This window comes from Cottoperca gobio, chromosome 15 (genome assembly GCF_900634415.1).
Source record: "Cottoperca gobio chromosome 15, fCotGob3.1, whole genome shotgun sequence".
Taxonomy (NCBI): Eukaryota; Metazoa; Chordata; class Actinopteri; order Perciformes; family Bovichtidae; genus Cottoperca; species Cottoperca gobio.
The window spans coordinates 19,580,205-19,598,516 of NC_041369.1; the positions used below are offsets into that span (position 1 = coordinate 19,580,205).

The 18,312-nt window shown below is 42.1% G+C and overlaps 1 protein-coding gene across 1 annotated transcript in view; it reads left to right on the forward strand.

Moving 5' to 3' along the window:
* The window catches only part of ccdc88ab (coiled-coil domain containing 88Ab), a 61,646-nt gene that overhangs the window by 34,704 nt on the left and 8,630 nt on the right, over positions 1–18,312 (forward strand). The window contains 23 exon segments of the mRNA XM_029449214.1: positions 1,555–1,636; positions 2,156–2,314; positions 2,526–2,672; positions 2,844–2,988; positions 3,542–3,720; positions 4,791–4,928; positions 5,765–5,948; positions 6,051–6,181; positions 6,714–7,007; positions 7,249–7,431; positions 7,875–8,153; positions 8,517–8,641; positions 8,858–8,996; positions 9,558–9,734; positions 9,875–10,036; positions 11,118–11,395; positions 11,573–11,716; positions 11,856–12,042; positions 12,270–12,415; positions 12,564–12,656; positions 13,137–13,339; positions 13,754–13,801; positions 17,463–17,540. Coding sequence (XP_029305074.1) covers positions 1,555–1,636; positions 2,156–2,314; positions 2,526–2,672; positions 2,844–2,988; positions 3,542–3,720; positions 4,791–4,928; positions 5,765–5,948; positions 6,051–6,181; positions 6,714–7,007; positions 7,249–7,431; positions 7,875–8,153; positions 8,517–8,641; positions 8,858–8,996; positions 9,558–9,734; positions 9,875–10,036; positions 11,118–11,395; positions 11,573–11,716; positions 11,856–12,042; positions 12,270–12,415; positions 12,564–12,656; positions 13,137–13,339; positions 13,754–13,801; positions 17,463–17,540 — 3,701 coding nt within the window.

Sequence of the window (18,312 nt, forward strand, 5' to 3'; positions counted from 1 at the left end):
TAAATTGAGCCAAGATTTAAGGTTACAAAAGTATTAATATTAGGGTAAAGAGGATACCAGATCGACATGTGGTAGACTAAGAATAAAGGTTGCCGTTTGTTTCTTTGCTTTTCAAATATAGTAGTGCATACAAGTGTTTGTGTCTGTGCTTGCGCAGATGGAGCACGTGTTAAAGCCTTAACATAAGCAGCAGAGCCAGCCGCAGCCATAATATGAGCCCAAAGCTAATCTGCCATGCTAGAGTTGACAGGTGACGGGAGTTGCGGGGAGGGAGGTGAAGGGGGTTAACTGATGAAACAAACACAGAAATGGGTAAAGGAACATCTCGCCTGCATATCAACTCCCAACTTCCCAAATAACGTCAGCTGTGGGAGGAAGGAGGAGATGAATAAAGGAAAGAAGAAGAAAAGAAGGGTGCCTTTTCCTTAATGCGATGCACCCCGAGTCTCAAGAGAGCTGTAATCAAATGGACCATCAGATGTTCACTAGAGCAGTTACACACACACACACACACACACACACACACACACACACACACACACGCAATCACACGCAATCACAAGACAGCATCTCTGGAATGCATTTGTTTCCTTCAAAGCAGTTTGACACATTCTCCCTCTATGTTAGAAGCCTGGGGAATTTACACACACACACACACACACACACACACTCTTGGAGACAGCATATGTCATGGTGCCTTATTTCGCTGTCACTGAAACAGATGGATACAGGAGTGTTGGATAGCAGATAGTCAGACCCTATTAGACTATTGAGGGTGAAAGACTGACTCTTTTAATTCTGTGTTTTGTACCATTTGGACGACCAGCTGTAAAACTTTCTTCTCTCCTTCTATGATCTTATCTGTTGACGTTTGTCCAGGATTAAGGAAGATGAGGGTTTGAGCCTCAGGGGCAGATTTGCATATGTTTACCCCTGAAGTAGTCACATGGTACTATGTTTTCTTCAGTTGTTTTTAATGGCTGTCTTTCCCCTCTTTGTTGGTCAGTGTGTGTGTGTGTGTGTGTGTGTGATGTCTAGTTTATTAGATTGTTGTTTATTAGTAGTCGAATTCAAGGCAGGACACAGGACAGACATTGTGTCCTGACCATCACAACTCAAACACAATAGGCTATTTTTTACATAAGAAAATGGGTTAGTGGATTTACTGACAAAGCCCATCAAAATGCCAACCTACTGGAAATAATACTTAAAGTTAAGTTAAGATAAATGTAACTATTCTGTGTGACTGTCAAGAGGTCGCCACCATTAAACGATTTAGTGGCAAGCTGCAAACAGCCTAAAGGATTGTCCTTGTTGACACTCTGAATTGGAACGCACACATGCACGCACATTTAAAAAAAAGAAACTGGGCACATGACTTTCAGTGTTCGGATTAATCTTAATCACATGAGCATAGACTCGAAACACCATATAATGGACATCTTTTGTCTACCTCCTGGCATTCTTTCTATCCTTGTTCTCACTGTTACATCTTTGGACCCTTTTCCATTTTCTGCTTGTTTAACTCCCTCTCTCTCCCTCTCTCTCTTTCAGAGAGGAGAAGAGTGAGCAGCTTTTGGACACCAGGCAGGAGCTCGAGAACAGTGAAGTGGAGCTCAAGAGGCTTCAGCAAGAGGTAATTCCACAAGTCACAGCGTCGTCACACACCTTCACAACTCGCACGACTTCATCTCCCCTACACCTGCTGCTCCCTCCTCTTTCTAAATACTGTCGGCAGCGCTGTCAGGCTTTAATCAGCTCGCTGGTGACTTAGCTCATTAGAGGCTATTAGAGCTATCTTTAGTCTCGCAACAGCTTCTCATGGCTTTTGATTTGAAGTGGGCGGCTGGCTAACACACTGGATGCTGTAAACAAGGTGGAAGAGTTCAGGCATGGAGCATGTGGTGTGTGTGTGTGTGTGTGTGTGGCTGGCTGTGTGCATGTGATAATTGATAGTGTGGAGAGTTTGTTCTGACTTTTATCTGTTGTTCATAGATAATCTACCTGTCGTACAAGATTACAGTCCACTGAATTGTAAAAACATCTGTAGCTTTTGATTCGTGGTTGTATATTCGTTAACATCTTTTGTTCCATATTGAGAGATATGCTTTTGTGAGTCAAATATGAGTCTATATTTGGCTGTGAACTCCTGCAGAGCTACCAGCTGGTGTCGGACGCTCGCTCGGCTCGGGCCTACCGTGACGAGCTGGACGCACTCAGAGAGAAAGCAATCCGTGTGGACAAACTGGAAAGCGAGCTGAGCCGATACAAGGAGAGACTTCACGACATTGAGTTTTACAAGGCCAGAGTCGAGGTACACAACTGCACACGTAGAGCATTACTTCACGCCACAAAGACTGTGTATGTTAAATTTCTATTTGGATTATAGGGGGGGGGGGGTATTATAGGTATTAATACTGTTACTACTGCATAAATGCATAAATTATAAAAATACATTCTAAAGAGGACATTTCCAAAACAATTCTTTGTGCGAGCCTATTCTCTGCTGATGGTGGTTTCTGTAGGAGCTGAAGGAGGACAACCAGGTCCTGTTGGAGACGAAGAGCATGTTGGAGGAGCAGCTGGACGCTAACCGGACTCGCTCCGACAAACTGCACCTCCTGGAGAAAGAGAGTCTGCTGCTCAAATCCAAGGTCCATGACCTGGAGATGGTGAGATGATGTGTTTATAGATGATTGTGATAAGTGTTGGAGCTACACAAGCTGAGGTTCAAATAAAAATGTTGGGTCACTAGTCGGGGTACAAAAAAAGCAGAGTAAAAGGGACTGGAGCAGTCGTGTGTTGCATTTGTTTATCTCCGTCTATCGCTCTGTTATCTGCAGGAGCGGGACATGGATCGTAAACGTATGGAGGAGCTGATGGAGGAGAACCTTGTGCTGGAGATGGCTCAGAAACAGAGCATGGACGAGTCCCTGCACCTGGGCTGGGAGCTGGAGCAACTATCCAAGACACCAGAACTGACCGAAGGTGAGGACAAGATGGAGCTGTTTAATACCAGAGAAGAACAAAAACGTAAAAAAATAGATCAAAGAAGAGTGTTAAGGGAGACGAATGATGGGATGTTGAGTTAGAACATCAGGCAGCCGACAGTCACCTGAGTTGGCCATGTTAAAGGAGAAGGCCAACAGAGCGGGCCATCCTCATTGGCTCTCGGCCCTGGCATCATCCCAATGACCCTTTTGTAATTACCAGCCTCCACTGGGTTTTCTTTCCACTTGGTTGAGACCTGTAATTAATATTCAGTGGCTCTTGGAGGATAATCTGTGCGTTTAAATCATAAAAGCTGTTAAGAGGTTTAACTAGCCAGGGATCTGGATAAAGACTTTGTGTTGTGTGTTTGTTAAAATGTCACTTTAAAAGCTTTAAGACCTGTGAAGTGAGACCCTAGGGCTGTGTACACTTATTTCTCCGTTGTTTTGACTTCACACGCCAAATTATCTAAACAGAACTTTGATTCATTTGCTGGTATTTGTTAAATCATTGATGTGTAATCCACATGTTCTTGCTGTCGTTGACTCAGCCCCTCAGAAGTCTCTGGGCGAGGAGGTGAATGAGTTGACGTCGAGCCGCCTGTTGAAGCTGGAGAAGGACAACCAGACCCTGCTGAAGACTGTGGAGGAGCTCAGAGGAGCAGCCAGTCAGGACACAGTCACAAAACTGGCCAAATTCAGCCACGAAAACCAGAGACTGAACCAGAAAGTAAGAAACGGACTGTGTATGTAAAGTGTATTAAAATGAGAAGCCTATGAATGATATTTAATAACTCAATAGCAATATTACACACAGATATACTCTAAATACTAAATGAAGCATTAAATCTTCGAATGTTTATTTACTTACATCAAAGACTTCAGTATGTCAAGACTATCTCTGAGACTAATCTTTGAGGGTTACTTCAGGGCTCCGTTCTTGGTCCAATGCTCTTCCAAACGTACGTCTCCGATAAGCTCCTTAAATAATACAAATATCATAATTTCACACCTTGATTTACTTTGTTATTCAAAGGTTGTAGGCAAAATGCACGCTTTACCCCTATTCCATATAATAACTGGCAAAAGATCCAAATGTAAGTAGTCGTCTTAGTTATGTCATTTTTTCTTTAAAGGATTTCTTTCATTTCACTTTGCAGCCTCGCTTTAATTTACTGCCCCTCTTCAGGGTCTCCACCAGGATTAGCATATTGGACCAGCACTCACCCAGCAATATATCACCCTAACACTTGACTTCAGGCCGTTTCACACAGTGAGAAGTAAAAAAGGAGGCTGTATAGAGAGAGGTGGATAGGAGGATGAAAGCAAAGCTGTAAATCCAGACAGCCCTGCATTGCCTTTTCTTTTCCAGTCTTTGACTCCCAAACGCCCCTCACCAAGAGAAGTCTCTCAGCTATTTTCAGAAACATAAGCCTCTCTGTGCCTTCTGAATAAAAAAAAAAAGCATGAAATTGTGTTTTTCTTCCACAAAGGCAAAATCCAGAGTGAGGAATCTTATTTCCAAGTGACTTGAGGTCTAAAGCCAAAACACATTAAAATGTGAATGCAGCTCCTGGTACACGTGAACAACGTGTGTGTGTGTGTGTGTGTGTGTGTGTGTGTGTGTGTGTGTGTGTGTGTGTGTCTGCAGAGTTGTGACAGAATGAGGTGGTGTATTTTATGTTTGTATCATGGAATAATAAGTGCACCATCAGTGTTTGGGTTTTAATGCTTTGGTTGGTGTTCAAGCAATCAAGAAAGTGCATCTTCTTAAAATGTTACTGAAATGATTGTTTACAGATGGAGCAGCTGGGGAGTGAACTGACAGCAGACAGAGAGTCGCTCCGCAGCGCCGAGTCCCTCAGTACTGACCTGATGAAGGAGAAGGCTCTACTGGAGAAAACTCTGGAAACACTCAGAGAAAACTCTGAGAGACAGGTGCACACACACATTCACACACCTCCTCAATGCCACATTTTTGCCGAATGATTATTATGTGATTTTTCTGAGTGACTATAATGTCACCAAGCATTCATGTGCTTTGGAATATAGTTAACGTTGCAGTCTGTATAATGGACAAGCATATATGGTCAGACAAACGGGGCTTTGAGACTGTGCGTCACACACATACACACACACGCGCTGCTCTTTCTACAAAACCATCATTGATTCTGGTTCCAGGAAGCTCAGAGAAAATGACTAAGCTGTCTAATGTACTGAAGTCTATACAGAGTTTTCCTTCGAGCAATCTTTGTGCAATTGATTTGCATTTGGCTCAAAAACTATTAAGTGCAACTACCACTATGTTGTATTGACTACACAGTTTTCTGGCACTCTGTGTCCAAGAGGCAGTCCCTCGCTGTGTGTCTGCAGGGACTTTGTAGCTGTTAGACCCAAATGTGACACATTTAGGAGTTTAACCTCCTGATCTGTAACACGCTGCACTCACAGATTACTGTGGGCAATTTTATCCTGTTGGTTGTAAACATAATGAGATGAATCTAATGCATAGAGTATAATATTCAAATGAAATATAGTTTTAATAATCCTTTTATAAGCGGTTTGTCTGCTCCTTGATTTCTTTTATTTTCTAGTTTAGTTTTTCATCTAATTAAACTAAATGAAAACTTGAAGCAGAACCTTATCACGTCTTTAATATCTCTGCATGCATCTGCTCATACAACAACAAGCTGCATTGCTTTTTTAAATAAAGTCAGAATACAATCTGAAACATGGGAACATTAAACATTTGAACTCTGATGTCTGTTCTCCAGCTGAAGGGTCTGGAGCAGGAGAACAAGCACCTGAGCCAGACTGTGTCGTCTCTGCGTCAGCGCTGCCAGGTCGGTGCCGAGGCCCGGGTCAAGGATGTAGAGAAGGAGAATCGTGTTCTCCACGAGTCGATCTGCGAGACAACCGCCAAACTCAATAAGATGGAGTTTGAAAGGAAACAACTGCGTGAGTGACATGTTACTTGATCGGTATATTTTGACAGCTTCCTTTTCCACGTACGTGTCAAGTTCACAGGATCAACTCTCTGGTTGTTCTATTGTTATGCAGGTAAAGAGCTTGAAGTGGTGAAGGAGAAAGGTGAGAGGGCAGAAGAGTTGGAGATTCGGATGCAGAAGCTTGAAAGGGACAATGACGGCCTGCAGAAAAAAGTTGCCAGTCTTGGACTCACCTGTGAAAAGGTTTTGGTGCATTTTGTATTTTGAGATGTCGGTGTGTCTGCATGCTCCGTCAGTCAGTCCCCACATAGTTCAGCTTCAATACCCTTTGTTTCATGATATCAGATGTGGTTAGTTATTCTCCAGATGATGTATGTAAATGTATCAGTAACATGGGAAATAAGATATTAACAATAAGAAATGATTGTCTGGTGCAGAGCCAAATACACTACACCCACATTATTATACTCGTCAGCCTCGGGGAGAAAGATCTGATCTATCCGTAGTTCAGACTTTACACATTTGAGTTTTGTGATTCATGACAGTCTATGATCTCCCTTTGATCAATGATTCATGCATCAGAGAACGAAAGCCCTTCTTAACCCATGTGGTGTTTTACTCTTGTACTGCATAGTTAACATTTGGAATGACTTCATATTAAATATTATAGCATTATCTTGTAATGCATTTGAAGCTGTGCCATAGGCTGCCATTACACGGCACCATCAGTAAAAGCTTTATTCCTCATCTTCACTCCTCTTTTACTTGTGTGTAGGTGTTTTCTTTGGAGAAGGAGAACACTGAGCTGGAGGCAGAGGGCCGTCGTCTGAAGAAGAAGCTGGACACGTTGAAGAACATGGCCTTCCAGCTGGAGGCTCTGGAAAAGGAGAACTCCCAGTTGGAGCATGAAAACCTGGAGGTTCGGCGCTTGGCTGAGAGTCTCCGGTCAGCGGGGGCAAAGGCCGCTCAGCTGATAGCCGAGAACAGGGAGCTGGAGAGCGAGAGGAGCCAGATGAAGCGCAGCCTGGAACTGCTCAAAGCCTCGTCCAAAAAGACGGAGAGGTTGGAGGTAAGACTTCAGCATGAGTTACCTGGTCCTTAACAGAGACCACTTGTGTCTTTACACGAGGTCGTGCAGATCATCTGAAGAGTTAAAGGCACCTTACACGTGACATTCTTGTAATTTATTATCACTAACGAATATGTTTTACAGGTAAGTTACAGGGGATCTGGCATATAATGGCACCAGGGAGCAGCACAACTAGTTCATGGATGCTTATTATATCCTAATCTGGCTTTTCTTCTCCCAGGTGAGTTACCAGGGCCTAGATACAGAGAACCAGCGCCTGCAGAAGGCTTTAGAGAACAGCAGCAAGAAGATTCAACAGTTGGAGGTGGAGCTGCAAGAGGTGGAGACTGAGAATCAAATCCTCCAGCGCAACCTGGAGGAGCTCAAGATCTCCAGTAAACGGCTGGAGCAGCTGGAGCAGGAGGTAGGCGATAAACAAACTGTTTCACATGCATTCATTCAGTAGCCTCGAGTCAGTGCTAAGAAATTAGACACACTTTTGGAGCACACTCTTCTCTGTGGGATGGCTGTAGGTGTTTTACTGGCACAGTTTTGGGATGGACTGATTTTGCCTGGCAGAATGAGGTCAATCAGATTGGCCCTAAATTGTAGTTGATGCAGACTATAGCAGTGTTTGTGACGCAGCAGTCTAAAGAATTTGGCAATGCCCCTCATTTAGTTGATTCTGATAAAATGACTGCGTGTTTCCCAGCAGTGCTGGATTATCCCAGATTATTTGTTAAAATTGATTTTTTGGCTCTTTTTAAAAATTAATCTGTGTCCACTTTTAGCCAAATGTGTTTACAAGGCATTTAGAGTAAAAGTAAATCCCTTTTTTAAATGATGTTTTATCCATCTGCTCCACAGAACAAGGCTCTGGAGCAGGAAAGCTCCCAGCTAGAGAAAGACAAGAAGCATCTGGAGAAGGAGAACAAGCGGCTGAGGCAGCAGGCCGAGATCCGAGACGCTAAACTGGATGACGACAACCAGCGGATCTCCACCTTGGAAAAAGAGAATCGGACGATGGGCAAGGAGATGATCTTCTACAGGGACTCCTGCACGAGAGTCAAAGACCTGGAGAGAGAGAACAAGGAGCTGGTCAAACTGGGCACCATCGATAAGAAGACCCTCAGCACTCTCAGAGAGGTGAGAATATTAGTTTTTACAACATGTCTTGAGAATTATCAATCATAATCCTTTGTTGGTGCAGGAAGTTTCAAACAAATCCTCTTTTAAAGTTGTGAAGACAGACTAAAAATGGCTTCTTTTTGTTAAGTTTTATTGGGAATTTATCGAAGTTGTCCTGTTGTTGAATGACTGCTGAAGTGGAACACTTGAAAACACACAACATGGATGATTATGGAAGGGAATTGATTGCCATTTATTGATTACTGTGGACACCAAAGCTTGTTTTTTCAGTTCCATTAAAATCATGCATCTATATTATTAGTTATTGATGAATGAATGCATCGTGGCTGTAAGTCTGAACGTTGCTCAATGTGTGTTTAGGAGCTTGTGAGTGAGAAGCTGCGGACTCAGCAGATGAACAATGATCTGGACAAGCTGACTCATGAGTTGGAGAAGATTGGACTGAACAAGGAAAGGCTGCTGCATGACGAGAGCTCTGAGGACAGGTATCATTCACAAAGGCACACACAAGCTTCAATGTTCACTCTTCTGTAATGGCTCTTTACACGGAAAGAACTTCAAATTTACATAAAATAAGAACGTAATTGATCATCTTTATGTTGGAATGATTAAATGTGTGATCACTCTCTAGACCGGAGACACAAACACACACACACACACACACAAACACATACAGAGCTAACCTGAGTTTTTATTTTCAGGTTTAAGCTCCTGGAAACCAAACTAGAGTCGACACTAAAATCCTCTTTGGAGATTAAAGAGGAGAAGATCGCCGCCCTGGAGGCCAGACTGCAGGAGTCCTCCAACCTCAACCAGCAACTTCGCCAGGAGCTCAAGACCGTCAGTAACGCAATACATACACAACTCCATACTTTTTATAGAAATGCATTTACAAACATACAATATTTTGGATTGTTGAATGCAGATGCTTAACTCAACCCCGATACAGAAGACCCTGTATGAACACATTCCTCCCACAAAGCCAAAGACACCAATCTTCCACTTGAGAACAGCGTGTCCCAAAATCTTTCCCCTGCCTTCTAAAAGACTAAAAACACTGAGGGCTTCTCAAGGCCAATACATTATTTATTCTTCCACTTCTATCGCCAGTTTATCTATTCATGAGGCGGCAGGAGTCTGTGAGATGCACTGGAGCGGACAGAGTGAAAAGTTGAGGCTTCTGTAGATCAACTCTGTTTCATCTGTGAAACTATAACAGTCCTTTACCATTACTCATGCCATGTTGTACTACTATAGTCTCATTTTGTCATTCAGTCATTTTACATTCAAGCCTGGAGCAGAGTTTCATTTTCAGCCATCTTGGATTTTTATGAGGAACACATTTTATTGTACTGAAGAAGCACAAAAGAATACTAAATGTTGACTCTTGTCTTTCTCCAGGTGAAGAAAAACTACGAGGCGCTGCGTCAGAGGGAGGAGGAGGAGAGGATGGTGCAGAGCTCACCCCCTAGAGGAGCGGAGGACCCTCAGGCTGTCAATAAATGGGAGAAAGAGAGTCATGAAACCACCAGAGAGCTGCTGAAAGTCAAAGACAGACTCATTGAAGTGGAGAGGAATGTAAGTTAGCACATTATCAGGAATGCTTCTGTGACTTGTCCAACATGAAGGGTGAACACAAACATTTGGATTGTGCGTTTTTCTTTGAATGTATTCTTGTGCATCCGATATCTTATGTTATCTGTCTGTTTTTATCCCAGAATGCCACACTGCAGGCTGAGAAGGCGGCCCTGAGGAGCCAGCTCAAACAACTGGAAACTCAAAGCTGCAACCTGCAGGCTCAGATAGTGGCCGTGCAGAGGCAGACTGCTTCTTTACAGGAGAACAACACGACACTACAGACGCAGAACGCCAAGCTGCAGGTAATCCCCGACACATCTTACACACAGTGTGCAGTAGGCAATGGATGACAGAGGAAATACATTACACATACAGATAACAAAGTATCCAGTTTATAGTGCACAACTTGACCTTGGAAACAGCTGTTGACAAAACTATTTGACCTCCTAAGTCCATTTTGTAGCTGACCTTTCAATCATACCGCATGATCTTCATCAGCAGATGGGAAGTAAGATATAAGATATGTTTGTATGTTTTAATTCCATTTACGGATTAAAGAATTAGGCTGATTTATATAGCCCAACAACATGAACAATTATACATTTTAAGTACACAATGCAAAGCTTTCCAGCCTTCTTTCATCACTGCTCTGTTTGCACAGTTGCCTCGACAGGCTGCTTAGCTTCCTGGTGTGGATTTAGACTCGTTTGGCAGCAATTCAAAGCCTACTTATGGACGACTGGATTTACACTGACCATACAGTAGCTTCTAGTTTCTCTGGGTGTTAGCGTACGTCTCTTCAAGTGTAGTGGCTTGTGTGTATGTGAGAGCAGGTGTGTGTGTACTGGAGGCGAAAAGCTGTCTCTGTTTAAAGTTACAGAAAGTGTGTGTGTGTGTGTGTGTGTGTGTGTCAGTGTGACGAGTGATGATTGAAGACTAGGAAACCACTGTGACCACAAAGGAAACATGAAAAGAAACGGTTTTCCTGCTGATGTTCTGCAGATGGAGATCAGCAAAGGGGAAGACACAGCGCCCCCTGTAGACAGAAACAGCAACAACTTCTCTTTTTACTTAAATATCTGTCCGTTGATGTTTCTGTCTGCTGAGTACTCCTCACAGTAAAACATATATTTTAATAAGTGAGGACAGATGACAAAATGCTGATGGGAAAATCTGTATTTTAAACTCCCCCTGCTCAATGTTTACTTCCTCCACTCCTCCCTTCTTCTCCTCTCTCCTGTTCTCCCATGAGCCTAGTTCAATATCAATATCATTCTTTTCCTATTTTCTCTGTGGTATCCTCTCCTCATTTTCCCCTCATCTTCATGCTCCAGTTCACATTCATCGCTCTCTTAATGTATCTGTCTTGGTCCTGTCCTGTAGGTGGAGAACTCCACCCTGAGCTCAAAGAGTGCCGCACTCATGGCCCAGAACGCCCAGCTGCAGACCCAGCAGAGCAGCGTGGAGGGTGAGCGTGAGGGAGCTCTGAAGGATAAAGAGGAGCTGAGGTCCACCTACGAGCTGCTCCTCCGCGATCACGAGAAGCTGGCGGCGCTCCACGAGAGGCAAGCGTCAGAGTATGAAGCCCTGATCGGAAAACACGGCGGCCTGAAGACCTCCCACAAGGGCCTGGAGCAGCAGCACAGGGACCTGGAGGACAGGTGAGAGGGGGTTTAGTCTGTTAGTTAGTCTCACTTATGACCTAATTCTCTACTATGACCTTCTTTTGTACGTTGTCTTCTGAGGGCAATATTAAACAATCATAGAAACAATAATGCTGAGTAACCAGGGGAAACTGTCGACCATGTAAGTCATATATATGTGTGTTATGTGTGCAGGTACAAGCAGCTCCTGCAGAAGAAGGGAGAGCTGGAGGATCTGGAGAAAAATCTAAAGGAGAAGCAGGAAAAAATGGTGCTGGAGAATCAAACGCACCAAGCCACAGCTGACAAGTACAAACTGCTCAAAGAAGAAAACGATCGGTCAGATCATCAATATGTTTTTACCTTAAACACTGTTGTGACATCCTGATGTTTTCCTTAGATTGCTATGAATTTAGAAAAGCCCCTTTGACATGTACACGTGTCTTTATATTGAGGATTCCCTCTACTCTCTCCTCAGGCTGAATAATACTCATCGTCAGCTGGTGAAGGACAATGAGAATCTCCAGCTGGACCATAAGAACACAAAGACCCAGCTGAACAGCGCCAAGCTGGACCAAACCAAGCTGGAGGCTGAGTTCTCTAAACTGAAGGAGCAGTACCAGCAGCTGGACATCACCTCCACCAAGCTCACCAACCAGTGCGAGGTGAGGACACGCACATTTCTCTCCTCTGTATTTGGGAGTTTCCCTTCATATGTTTTGTGTAACACTTTCAAAGCCAGCTGTCTTCTGGCTGGTTTAATGTATCATATTTAAAGAGACGACTTCTTAAGCCAGCTGTGTTGTGGATGGTTTAGCCCTTTTTATTGTATCATATCTGTTGTTGAGCCAAGTGTCTTAGCATCTCTTTGATATATGCATGTGTGCGTTAGTTGTTGAGCCAGGTGAAGGGAAACCTGGAGGAGGAGAATCGCCACCTGTTGGACCAGATCCAGACTCTGATGCTACAGAATCGCACACTGCTGGAGCAGACCATGGAGAGCAAGGACCTGTTCCACGTAGAGCAAAGACAATACATGTAAACCGCTGATGACACGCAAGCATGTCCCTGTCTGCAACTGTTTGTGTTTGATAATGGGATATTTTAATCTAATTAGTTGCATTTATATTTTGTTTGTATGCATTTTCATTCTCGTCTGTCTTACCGGCTCATTTCCACCAATCAGAGACAAGCTGAATGAGCTGAGGAGACAGAAAGAGAAGCTGGAGGAGAAGATCATGGACCAGTACAAGTTCTACGACCCCTCTCCTCCACGCAGGTAAGAAGCAGCTAAATGCATCAGTTAAAAGAATGACCTGTCAATGACCTGACCATGACTGGTGTAACATCTCAATGTAAAAATGTCTGACGGGTGAATCACGACTCACGAGTGACTCAAACAAGTCAGTGATCATAGCAGAATCTGATGTTTAAAATTCTGTTTGCTTGTTGACTCTTATCTCTGAGGCGGGGGAATAACAAAAACACTCAAACTGCAGCCTAAGGAAGAGATGCATCAAATATTTATGGTCTGCAGAGCTTGAAACGGCTGAATACTGCAACGTGTTTATTTAATTTTTTATCTTCTATGGGAAGATTTCAAGTACAAACATGGAACAAATCCAACAGTTAAAATCCATCCTTCATATTCATTGACTTTATATGACATCTTCTTTCCTCCTCGTGTTCCTCATTCTCTCTCGCTCTCTCTCGCTCTCTCTCGTTCTCTCTCGCTCTCTCTCGCTCTCTCCTTTTGTAGGCGTGGCAACTGGATCACTTTGAAGATGAAGAAGTTGATCAAGCCGAAGAGCCGGGAGAGGATGCGCTCTCTCACGCTGACTCCCTCTCGTTCGGAGTATGGCGACGCGTTCTTGCCGTTTCCCCAGGACAGCCAGGACAGCTCGTCCATAGGCTCGGGCTCCAACTCTCTGGACGACACACTCACACAGAAGAGGAGCAGCAGTGAGTAACAGGGAAACGCTTATACACACACACAGATCCAAGAATCTAAATCAGTTTCAACCACGACTGAAGGAACTTGTCTCGGGGTGCAAACTTCCTGTACAAACATATACTTACCCTATCAAACAATGTACAGTAAAAGTACTTCTGATCAAATACTCGGACAGCGTTTCATACACAAATGGACACAAAAGTACATGCAATGAAAGCAGTGAGCAAAAGCGTTGCCAGCCTGCTTAATTTGATGCTGAATACTTTACAGACACATAATCATACACACGTATCCACAAAGTCACACACTGCTACTTGTTGTGTGTGTGTGTTTGTGTAATTGTGTACTGGTTGAGTGGTTGAATGAGTCTTTCCTCCCCTAACTGCTCCTCTGCTTCTTTATCTCTCTCTCTCTCTGCGAAGGGAGGAGAGGGCAGCAGTCCCATGCCCAAGGGCAGGGATCCACCAATGGTATGCTGCGGATGGGGAGGGAGGGAGGGGGTTGTGACCCGACTGTCCCGTCTCTCAGGGCATGTTATTGTGAGTCCATTGTCCGTGTCAGTCAGCTGTCCTAGAGGTTACGGTTGAGCTGCGCAGCGCCACAAGGTTGACTCTCAATCTCGGACCTGGTTCAAAAAGTTAAAGCTTTTCCTGTGTTTGAAACAACAGAGGGAGCGCTTGATTTCTGGAACCTTATATAATTTGCTCACACTTAAAAACCCATTTTTGTGTATTTAGTGACACAACATTTTAAACGAGAACTCCACCGATTTAACACATTAAAAGTCTGTTTACAGGTCTTGGGGAGTACTGCTACTGCTGCTGCTGCTGCTACTGCTACTACTGCTATTACTATTACTACTATTACTATTACTACTGCTATTACTACGACTATTACTATTACTGCTACTGCTATTTTCTGCTGCTACTACTGCTATTACTATTACTACTGCTACTGCAATTACTACTACTGCAATTACTATTACTACTACTACTACTACTATTACTACTACTATTACTATTACTGCTACTGCTACTACTATTATTATTACTACTATTACTACTATTACTACTAATACTATTACAACTACTACTATTACTATTATTACTATTACTACTACTACCACTACTACTACTATTACTATTACTACTACTGCTGCTACTGCTACTGCAATTACTATTACTATTATTACTACTATTACTACTACTATTACTACTACTACTACTACTACTACATTTACTACTACTACTACTATTACTATTACTACTGCTGCTACTGCTATTACTATTACTACTATTACTATTACTGCTACTGCTACTGCAATTACTACTACTGCTGCTACTGCTATTACTATTACTACTACTACTACTACTATTACTATTACTACTGCTGCTACTGCTATTACTATTACTACTATTACTATTACTGCTACTGCTACTGCAATTACTACTACTGCTGCTACTGCTATTACTATTACTACTACTACTACTACTACTACTATTACTATTACTACTGCTACTACTATTACTACTGCTATTACTATTACTATTACTGCTACTACTACTACTATTACTACTGCTACTGCTACTACTATTACTGTTATTATTACTACTATTACTATTACTACTGCTACTGCTACTGCAATTACTATTACTATTATTATTACTACTATTACTACTACTACTACTACTACTACTACTACTATTACTACTACTATTACTATTACTACTACTACCACTACTACTACTATTACTACTGCTGCTACTGCTATTACTATTACTACTACTACTATTACTATTACTACTGCTACTACTATTACTACTATTGCTACTGCTACTACTATTACTGCTACTACTATTACTATTACTACTGCTACTGCTACTACTATTGCTGTTATTATTACTATTACTGTTATTATTATTACTACTATTACTATTACTACTACTATTACTACTATTACTCCTACTATTACTACACTATTACTATTACTTTTATTATTACTACTATTACTATTACTACTACTATTACTACTACTATTACTACTATTACTATTACTACTACTATTACTATTATTATTACTACTATTACTATTACTACTACTATTACTACTACTACTACTACTATTACTATTACTACTACTACCACTACTGCTGCTGCTACTACTATTACTACTACTACCACTACTGCTGCTGCTGCTACTGCTACTACTACTACTACCACTACTGCTGCTGCTGCTGCTACTACTACTACCACTACTGCTGCTGCTGCTACTACTACTACTATGTGAAAAAGCCTTTGTATAAAGTAGTTGATTTGCATTGTGCACAATGTAGATGCCTGGTTATGCTGCTTCAATTTTGATTAGACTTTATTTTTTGAACTGTCCATGGCGACTCAGACAATGTTATTGAGTACAATGATAAATCTGTGGAGTACTTGTACTGTGTTCAGCTGTTTAGCCGAATTAAGCGAATCTCTTGTGTTTAAAATATTGGAAAACACTAAAGGTATATTTTGTCCCCGGTCCAGTTCACTTCTCCCCCGACAGGTCCAGAGCTCCTTAGCTCTGTTAGTCATGTCAACCTGCTGATCTGTGCAGTTCACCTGTAAATAACAAAGGAAAGCACTCTAACGTAGCATCCAAAGCAATTAAAAGGTGCAATGCTGTGGCTGACTTCCAGTCAATGCAAGATGTGTCAAAATCCTGATTTTCTGGATTTGCCAGAAGAAATGGAATAAAGAATACAGGTTGTACGTGGGCTAGTCGGTTTACAGCTTCATATAAACACGTGGGTCTGACTGCTTCAAGATTAAACTGTAAAGTTGTGTAAAGTGAATATAACTGAGTATATTTTTCACACTAAAGACCACAGATGTGGCATTTTGTTTTATTTTTTTGGTTTTACATCATCGTTATAACACATTAAGACATGTACTATAGACATTACACAGTCAAATAAGTAATATAAAGTTATCTTGGTTATGTCTATGAAAACACTGATGCTGTTGAGACGCCCTTTGACCTTTTCACTCTCCTGATTGCACCCTTTAATATTACCCATCCTCCGTGTTTCATGTAGGTGCTGATGTGTTGACAGATGTGTTGTTGTGTGCAGTGTGTGATGCAGAAGACAACACTCATGACACTAACATGAGAGTGCTTGTTGTGTGCAGATAAAATGTGCGTTTGTGTATTTGCACAATGTGTCAACATTTTTCTGTTTGTTTGCATAATGTGTCTTTGTACAGAAGTCTGCCCTTTTTTAAAAAGTATTATTCAGGTTTTAAAGAAGTCTGGGAGGCGTTTCAGTCCAAAATGATCATTTATTAACAATGCTAGTAAAATAATCAGTGGGGCTGAACCCAATCTCTAATGTACACAACCCTCCTAACACCAGCTTCACAATGCAACACATCTGGTTTTGTAGAGAATTTGTTTTCAGCTCCATTAACACGATCTAGCGTTGCTAATTAATGTCCATGAAATTCAAAGAAGGGAGTGTATTTGTATAGATTAAAATAGTTTACACTTGATGATAAATAGGCCTGTCACAATCATTATCATTTATGTTATGGACTTCCTGTACGATATAGACATGACTAGATCGTGTTGCTGACCTCGATATGTCCCCAACAGTCAGAATGAACTATAATAACCATTATAAGAATTGGGCATTGTGCAGAGAGTCCTTTTTATTTATTGTGTTTTTATTATTAGTGCGGTTTTATTTATTTAGGAATTATTTTTAATATATATTTATTTGTGTTTGAGTTTATTGCTCTTTAAAAGGTTGCACTTGCATTATTATGCAATTATAAAATACAAAACATTAGTCATTTTCAGATGGTCTATTAATTATATCTAGTTATCGTGACAGGCCTCATGATGAATAATATGACACATTTTAAGTCCTATATTTTAGTTGTGTCTATTGCATTGTTTGTCTTTTGTCCAGTTGAGTGTCCAGGGGCTCGGCTCTCTCTTTGTGCAAACGTTAACCACATCCCTCTGTTCTGCCCTCCTTTTTTCTTTTTTTTTTCTTTCCTCCACCTCCCTCTGGCTTGTTCTGTCGCTCTCTCTTCCCTCCGTCTGTCTGTCTATCTGACTGTCTCTGGCTGCGCTCTTGACAGCTTTAAAAAGGTTGCCTTTCATGAGGAACAGATCCAAGGACAAAGACAAGGCCAAGGCCATCTACCGGCGCTCCATGTGTAAGACCTCCGTTAGCCGCCACGCTAGCCTTCCTCCACCTCCTCGCCCTCTCATCGCCACACTAGGAGAAACAAAGAAGGAACAGTCACTGATTTCATGGTGGCTGCAGTGTGGGGGCGTGACAGTGACAGTGTGGCAGTTTCAGCCACAGCTCTTAAACTCAGTCAGTAAATATTGAAATACTAGAGATGATGTCATCTAGTAAATCTTGTGCAGACGTCTCTAAAATATATCAAAGATTCAAGTTTTATAATTTGTTACATAGTCACTTTACCCCAACGCCTACCTTGGTAACATCAGTGACTTGTCCTTATAGTTCTCGCCTAGTAACCCCCACCCCTCTGTCACCTCCTCCGCCCCGCCGCCTCCACTCCCTCCTGTAGAGTATCTGCTCTTAGCTTGTATCAGCTTTCACCAGAGTATTGTTGCTTTATTCTCACTATTAGCAGAAGGAACAACGTTTGTCTTAAAGCAAGGAGGACGTGCACATTAAAAGTAATGTACTGGTAACGGAAACATTTAGAGGTAACTAAAAAACAATAATGCAAAAACTGATAGTGAGAATTTCCTCTTCCTGTCGATGTGTCTCTTGTAGTGTGATGCAGTTTCATCTCTCTTGGTCCTGAGTGTTTGGCCATTGTGGGAATCATTATGCAACAGGCAACTTATTGGGCAGCTTTGTCATGTGCTCTGTGGTTTCATTTTGTGTGTGTGTGTGTGTGTGTGTGTGTGTGTGTGTGTGTGTGTGTGTGTGTGTGTGTGTGTGTGTGT